Source organism: Amblyomma americanum, chromosome 3 (assembly GCF_052857255.1).
Source record: "Amblyomma americanum isolate KBUSLIRL-KWMA chromosome 3, ASM5285725v1, whole genome shotgun sequence".
Lineage (NCBI taxonomy): Eukaryota > Metazoa > Arthropoda > Arachnida > Ixodida > Ixodidae > Amblyomma > Amblyomma americanum.
In genome coordinates this window covers 175,080,084-175,088,590 of record NC_135499.1, presented here as the reverse complement: position 1 = coordinate 175,088,590, position 8,507 = coordinate 175,080,084, and the positions used below count along the sequence as shown (strand labels likewise).

The 8,507-nt window shown below is 51.0% G+C and overlaps 1 protein-coding gene across 1 annotated transcript; it reads right to left on the bottom strand.

Moving 5' to 3' along the window:
• Positions 1 to 5,759: 5,759 nt before the first annotated feature.
• On the bottom strand, positions 5,760 to 7,001 carry LOC144123488 (palmitoyltransferase ZDHHC15B-like). The gene has a single exon (XM_077656305.1). It carries the CDS (start codon positions 6,976 to 6,978, stop codon positions 6,010 to 6,012), a length of 969 nt encoding a protein of 322 aa, XP_077512431.1. The 5' UTR covers positions 6,979 to 7,001; the 3' UTR covers positions 5,760 to 6,009.
• Between the last annotated feature and the right edge of the window lie 1,506 nt (positions 7,002 to 8,507).

Sequence of the window (8,507 nt, the reverse complement as noted above, 5' to 3'; positions counted from 1 at the left end):
AAAACATCGCTTCCAGCCTCATTACGCGCTGCTGGCTGCCACGACGTTAATTACAGCGCTTGCGCCAGGGTGGACCCACCTGCTTGGCACGGAGGGAGCGGGAGCAGTCAACCGTCTTCTCGTCCTGCCCGTAGAGTTTCTGAAAGGTGATATTGGTAATATTTAGAAACTCTTGCTTCCTGCGCGCTCACCGCACAGATGTCTACGCCGGTCTATGACGCACATCTCTGCCGCCATGCTCGTGTCTACCACTGCTTCGTGCGTAGCACGCCCGCTCGAGCTTCAACAAGTCGTCCTCGGGAGGGTTGTCGTACATGCGATCTTGCTCGAGCTCTCTTGCATCGTTGGATTCCGCATACGAGGCATGGCCATAGCCACCAAGCGTGGGGCCACTTTATCGAACAGCCGTCTGCTTATACACTGGAGTGGGAGAGCGGGTGTTCCTTCCCCACCACGCTTCGTTTGCGATAGAGATATCGGTCGCGTCCCCCGCGCCGCTGATGCGAGGGCCGCGCCGCACTAGATAGGATACATCCTCTTTTCTTGCAAAGGAAAAAACAAACATCCGATAGAAGTGAAACTCTGAACTTAGGAAATCTGCACAAAGTTTCGATCATATGCAAGCCTCTGTGGCGGCCTTCGTTCTCGGGTAGACCTTCTGAATGTAGATTCCTGGTGCTGCTGCACGGTAGAAGAAGCGCTGAGAGAGGAAGGACAGCTGGCAGTTGTAGCCGTTGACGCTGTTGCGTTGTTGCTGCTGGACTGTGAAGAGGAGGTTTGATCTGCTACTTGGCAGACGTTGTCGTTGGGCTGATGGAGGCTTTTCTGTCGAAAGGCTTCCCTTGTAGGCAGCAGATGCTGTCGATTGCGTCGCAGGATGGTGACGTCTTCGGCAATTACGTCATACGACCTGCGATATCTTGAAGCCTGAATGACTTGACCTTTAGTAGCCCATGCCCCTTTTTTTGATGCGAACCGTGTCCCCAGGGTTGAGCGGTGCTAGCTGTCGGTTTGAACGGCAGGTTTGACGAGTCTTTTGTACGTTGTGAACTGGAGACAGCCGGACGTCGGGTAACGTTGCCCGGAGTCTTCCTCCTTGAAGCACCTCGCATGCTGGCGATGGCCCGGATTTCATTGACGTAGATATTTATGCAAAAAGACCGAGCCAAAAATCTTTATTCATTTCATTGCTTTTCTTTAAAATACTCTAAACTACTTGTACGCCCTTTTCAGCCAGACCGTTGGACTGGGGCTACCTAGGGCTTGAAGTGTTGTGGTTGAAGTCGTACGTCCCAGCGAAAGGAGCAAAAGCGTGGCTAGAAAATTGCGGGCCTTTGTCTTAACAAACTTCCACTGGTATGCCGTATCTGGAAGAAAATCGGCCTTGTTGCTTCAATGGAGGTCTTCGCGGGAGTATCTTTGAGCAGCTCCACTTCGGGAGAGTTAGACAGTGCGTCATAGATGCATAGATATTACCGTCCACCGTGCTCAAAAATATCGATGCCTTCACGATACCATGGTGTATTGGGTACCGGTCGCAGCTTTAACGGTTCTTGTGGCTGTCTTTAGGCGTATTCCCTGCACGCAGAACTCGCCCGTAGGAATGCTTCTATGTCAAAGTTGATTCCCGGCCAGAAGACCAGATTAATGCCTAGATGGCCTTGTTGAATTCTTTCCAACGTTTCTTTCCTCACGGAAGCCGGAATTACAGCTTTGAACCCTTTTACGAGTACTCCCTTCACATGAGAAAGCTCTACCTCAAACGGCTTCCACTGTCCTTTAAGCGGTTTCCGAACGCCAGGTCCTCAATAACTAGTTTTAAGTCTTCATCCCGCCTAGTTTCCTTAGCCGACGTCTTCCATGTGTTCTCGGTACGGTAACAAAGCGAAGAGACCACACACTGCGTGCTCTTCCGTCTCGTCATTGATGTCGTTGTCTGCGATGGCCTTGGTTGCCCGGGACAGCATGTCGGCGAGGAGTATCTTCTTTCCTGGCGTAAACTGCATTTTTTCTTCATAGCGCAAAAGGCGCAGAATAAACCTCTGCAACCTCGGGGGCATGTCTCCAATGGCTTTCTGCGAGACGGCGATCAAGGGATGGTGATCAGTCTCAAGGATAATCTAGAGACAAAATTGTTGAATTTCTCGAAGCCACACAACCGCCAAGGCCTCCTTTTCAATTTGCGAGTAACGCTGTTCGCACTCTGTTTGTGACCGTGAAGCGTATGCTACTGGCTTCCATGTGCCGTCGTAACACTGCAATAGTGCTGCACCGATTCTGTTTCGTGATACATCACAAGATACCTTTGTTGGATCGAAAATCGTCAGCAAGGGCGCACTACTTAGACCGTCGCACAGCTTCCTCCACTCATCACCGTGATTAGGCGTCCAGTCAAACGCAGCACTTTTCTTGATAAGGTTTCTGAGAAGCGTCGTACTTTGTGCCAATGACGGCATGAACTTGCGGAAATAATTCACGACGCCCAGCATCCTCTGTACCGCGAGCTTGTCAGCTGGTGGTGGCATTTGTGCCATGCATTTTATCAGTGATGGGTTTGGTTGGATCCCTTCCTTGCCAATTACGTCATCCAGGAAGTCAATTTTTAGGCACCAATGGAACATTTGTCCTGGTTAAATGTCAATCCGGCGCCTTCTGCTGTTCGCAGTGCCGACTGCAGGCGTATGTCATGCTCCTGCCTAGATGACCTCCATACTAGCATGTCATCGACGTATACTGTGACGCCGGGAAGTGCCCTCAAAAATTTCATTTAGGGTTTTTGAAATACCTCCGAGGCTGATCATATACCATAAGGTAAGCACATAAATCTGTAGCGCCCAGATGGTGTTGCAAAGGTGCAAATCCGGGAGATGTCTTTGTCCAAAGGAATTTGATGAAAACCGGAGTTTGCGTCAAGGCGCAAGAAAACTTTAGCGCGTGCTAACTCTGCCTCAATGTCTTCACGTCGCGGCATTGTGTAATGTTCCCTCTTGATGCACTGGTTGATCCTCCTGTGGTCGATACATACTCGAATTTTTCCGTATTTCTTTCGAACAATGACCAATGGGCTTACCCAGTCTGTGGGCTCTGATCTCGGTAATGATGGCTGCGCGCTCCGTGCATCCTAGTTCTTCTCGTAGAGGCTCCTGGAGGGCCAGCGGTACTCGTCGGGCTGTTTGGACGGCTGGCGTGGCGTCGTCACGCAGGACCACCCGATAGGCCCTTTCCACGCACCCGGTTCCTGTGAACAAGTGGCGATATGTCTGTGATATCCTCAGAGCTGTTTTGAGAAACTGCATGTACGCGCGACACGAGTCCAAGCTTCTCGCTGGCTTGTAGGCCTAGGATGGCATGATGCCCCTTGGACAACATGAAGAGCTCGAGGATGGCGCAGCATCATCATCATCATCATCATCAGCCCTACTACACCCACTGCAGGGCAAAGGCCTCTCCCATGTCTCTCCAATTAACCCTATCCTTTGCCAGCTGCATCCACCCTTTGCCTGCAAACTTCTTAATCTCATCCGCCCACCTAACCTTCTGCCGCCCCCTGCTCCGCTTACTTTCTCTTGGAATCCACTCCGTTACCCTTAAGGACCAGCGGTTATCTTGCCTTCGCATTACATGCCCTGCCCAAGCCCATTTCTTTCTTTTAATTTCAACTAGGATGTCATTAACCCATGTTTGTTCTCTCACCCACTCTGCCCGCTTCCGATCTCTTAACGTTACGTCTATACAGGTACGTGTTCCTTGCGCATCGTATAAATTTGGTTTTACTCCCGTGTCCATACTTTTTCTCGAGATGCTGCCACTACAGCTGCTTTAGCAACGTGCTCAGCCTTCTGTTGCGTCAGCATGGCGTCACGCAGCAAATGTTCCCGGACTTTCTCGTCGTTTGTTGTAAAAAACAATTTGGTCCCTGATTTTTGCCTCCATCTAAGGGCCGAAACTTCATGCTCGTGCCTGGGTTTTAAGTCCCGTAGAAAAGGTTCGAAAGACTCTCCAGGGGCCTGAACTCGTGTGCGGAAGACGTAGCGCTTATGCACTCCATTTTGTTGCGCCGCACAATATGCATCAAACTTCTTAATGACCGTGGCGAATTCACTCTTGCTCTCCTTCTCGCTCAAGCTGAACGCGTTAAAGATCTCGACAGCTTCTTCGCCTGCAACGCTCAGGAGAATTGCCCGTTTTGCGTGATTCCGTTCGAGGCTTGTCGGTTGGTTGTGATGCGGCGAGAAAAAATTCGAACCTTTGCTTAAATGCTTACCAGTTTTCGGCAATTTCCCCAGCCGAGCTCAGCGGGCCTGGCGGCTTAAGAAAGTCCACTTGGCCGGTCTTGCAGTGCAATCTGCGCTTCATCCAGAGTGGACATCGACGCTCATCTCACTTCTCACACCATGCATCGAAGGGTTCCGCAGCCGAGGCATGACCAGAGCCACCAAGCGTGGGAACAGAAGAACGCCACTTTATTCAACAGCCGTCTACTTATACACTGGACTTGGAGGGGGAGTATTCCCTAGCCACCAGTCTTCGTTTGCGAAAGAGATATCGGCCGCGTCATTCGTGCCGCTTATGCGAGGGCTGCGCCGCTCTAGATAGATACATCTCTCGCGTAGTAAAAGAGGAGAGCTGGCCTGGCCGCTGGATTAGTGCTTAAAGGCTTCACAAGATCCCCTTCATAGCGCCAGAATGTCGTGATTCGAGCACCGGTGGAGAAGGGAATAAAAAGAGAGAGAGAGAGAGAAAGCGGCTGGCGGCCTGTTTTACACATCGTTTTATACGAAGGGGAGAAATCATTCTTACAGGGATTCTTCCTCTATTTATGACTCAGACCTGAAACAAGCGATCCCCACGCTCTGTTCACAGTGAAACACGGACGGCCCGAAAGACGCGCGTTCGATCCCGGCCGCGGCGGTCGAATTTCGATGTAGGCGAAGTTCTAGAGGCCCATATACTGTGCGATGTCAGTGCACGTTAAAGAACCACAGGTGGTCGAAATTTCCGGAGCCCTTCACTACGGCGTCCCTCATAGCCTGAGTCGCTTTGGGACGTTAACCCTCATAAATCAAGCCAAACGGACGGTGCCAGGATAATCTAATGGTGTCTTCCTCCATGGGTGGCGCAGAGAAGTGGAGGGGGGGGGGTGATAATTCTTGGTATGCATGATGTCTTTGTGGCACAGAACCGATAGGTTCCGTGACGTGGAAAAAAGACGTGGCACAGAGAGACTTCGTGTTTGCCGTGCAGTGCATTCGTGCTTCCAGAGACCGTACGAACGCCTCTGCGCAGTCCATCGTTGCCTACATCATGCTATATTGCGTCACCTCGCTAAAAGGAGGTGTCATCGCGCGCTTGATAAGCTTCTTTGAAATACTTTCGCTAGACCCGAGCAAATATGCTTCGTTCGCTCTAAAAAAGATCTCAGTTGGGGTTATTGTGTGAATTGAAGATGAAAGCAAAGCCGCAGTAACATATGGTAGACATCTGGGTGGCGCCGTGAGGTAGAGGAATAACGAATAGGTGAAAAGAAAGAGTCACTGTAGAGTCATATTATGGGTTATTTTAGACCATCTGGAGATGCATAGTATAAGAGCTCTTTGCCTCACAGAGTTCTGTCACTCTAGCATTTTTAAATAACAGCTCATATGCAAGTAATTTACAGAAGTCTCACTTAAACCTCGTGTGGAACGCCTTAGACTAAGAACATCCTGATACACTCACAGCCCGGCTTTGTGGGCGACGAAAACATACACTCAAGCAAAAGAAGACAAGCAGTGGACGTTTGTGAGAATTTGTAAATGTGAATGATTTAAATGACAGCGAGGTTGTTACTAACGGTGCGGGGAGGAAGGGGAGCAAACAAAGACAGGCTGTACAAATCGCCAGTTCTGGCTGCACATACTTCCCAGGTTGTTGTCTGTTTTCTGAGGTCAGATTAAGAAAGCTAGCTGCGTCCAATGTCACGCTGCAGCTCGTCAAAGACACACGCGCACAAAAACACCCGTTCCATGTTCACACCTCCCACAATGTCTTGGTGGCATCCATACGCGAGGGAAAGACAGCGCCGTCTCCGAGGCTGGTGTAAATGGGCACGAACCAGAGCAGCTTGTTGGCTCCCATCACCTGGGCGAGGTTCCTGCAGACGCCGACGTCGTAGTGGCGGATGTTCTGCCTCGCGATCATCTCCAGCGTGGTGCAGTTGATGCAGACGAGGAACACGTGGTAAAGCAGCAGCCCCGCAAAGGCCAGGCCGAAGAAGAACGACATGAGGAAGAGGAAGGTGATGTTGAGCTCGGGCCAGAAGCCCAGGATAAGGCGCGGGGTGGCGCCGAAGTGCGGGTACGTGGTCCAGGACACGTAGGCGCAGTGCACCAGCGAGTAGAAGAGGAAGAGCAGGAAGAACTTGTAGTTGGCGAACGACACGCACGTGTTGAACCAGGGGCAGTGGTGGTCCATCTTGAGCACGCACGTGTCGCACATCTGGCAGTGGTGGCACCGGTCGGGCTTGATCACGTGGCAGCGGTAGCAGTAGCGCCGGCGCCGGTCGGCGCTGTCCATGCGCTGCATCACGTAGAAGCAGACGGGCACTGGCTTGAGCGGCGAGCGGAGCAGGCGCTCGAAGGGCCACAGCGAGAAGAACAGCGTGACGTGGAATCCCACCAGCCGCGTCAGCTGGTAGGTCAGGCTGGCGTCGGCCAGGAGCCGCCGGCACATGACCAGCACGTACGTGTGGTACTCCCAGCCGAGCACGATAAATTCGACCACAATGGGCATAAGCCGAAGCAGGGCGAAGAAGCCCCTGAACCGCTTGCGGCAGCTGAGCGACGGGCAGAGTAATGCCCGCAGGAGTCTCATCAGGGCGGCGAAGCAGTGCCGCGCGGCCGCTCTGCACCCGGTGCCGGCGCTGCGCTGCTTACGCGGGATGGCCGGTGGCAGGACGAGTCTCTCACCACGGCCGTCGTCGCCCGTCAGCAGCGTCATGGCCACAGAATACGAGACGAGAATACGTGTGGACGGGTGCTCGCGCCTGAACGCTTGCGTATCGTGCGCCTCTTTCGTCGTCTTCGTCCACGCGCTCCATTTAGTTTTTATGTGCGAGCTAGTGTAAGGGAGAGCAACATTTAATTTCTTTCGTTCTTTAAAAGAGAGGACTGGAGTCACAGCGTACTATTCTTCTATTTTCTTTAATTTCCTCTGTTTTCTTGCAGGGTTTTGAAAGAATTTCGAGATGAAAGAAGAAAAAGTAGGTTTCACTGATTTGTACGAAGAGCTGGAAAGACCCTGGCCCCAATTTCGACACTTATATCCCCGCCCAGGGTGTCCTGTCTGCAACTCCCAAATTACTGAGGCCGATATTCACCACTTGTTCTGGGTTTGCCCGGCGCTGAAGCCGACGGCAGCAGCGGGTCTCCCGCCGAGCAACCCATCCTCATATATCGCTTGGACGCACGGGCAACGTCACCACTCACCCCTCGCATTCATTAAATCGTTCCCCCTTTTCTCACTCATTTAACGCCCCCTCCCTCTTCTTTCCCCTTCACAACTCCCTTTATGCCCTGATGCAATAAATAACGTTATAAAAAAGGTGAAACGACTAAAAAAAGAAGAGCGAATCAGGAACAATGATTTATTATGTATAGTGCCTTCACAGCCATGTTGTTTTAACCAAGGGATTTCTTTTATTGTCGCTCAAATGGTTGTTACTTTACGAATTCGTTCTGGATTCCTACGACTTTTATCCTTCCACTTCATTTTCTTCCACTTCACATAAAAATTTGTTGCATGCATGCATTTTTTGGGACGAAGGTATATTTGGAATCTCCTATGTTGTATTCAGTCTGTACACCTTCCACAGGAGAGTTGGATGCACTGGCTGCTCTGTAAACCTTGGCAAACCGCGTTAAAAATTATCATTTAGAATCGGCCCAACACAGTAGTAGCGCATTAGAACCAATCGGATTCCATTTGATTCCAATTGTGTTTTGACAAGTCCTGATTGGTCTTGTGACTGTGAAATGCCCAAGCATGGTCATGTCCTCTTGGAAAATGGGTGAACAACAAAAGCTTGCCAGCAAAATTGCGATTAGTTGCACAGCAGTTACAAAGCTGAAGAGCATTTGCAGCAGACAGTTTATAATTATAACTAAGACATTTGGGTGGGCTAGTTGGTTCAGAAGCATCATGAAGCGCACAGCGCGATCGGAAACGCACAGTTAAGTACGAGAAATCACGAGACGAGCACAGCGCTGTAGTTCGTCTCGTGTTTCTTTGTCCTTCGCTTTGTGTCTCCTATCACGCTGTGCACTTCATGACAGTTTAATTAGGCCGCGGTCGAGGCATCTTGCTGCTCGGCTGTTATGGGGCTCGTTCGTGATGGGTATACGACGCCAGGAAAACAAGCGGCGACGATAGGACGGGACAACGGGTAGGGTGCTTTGTCTCGTCGTTAGTTTTTTTTTCGCTTTCCTAGCCTTGTTCACCGATCACGACATAGGCTGTGTTTGAGGAGA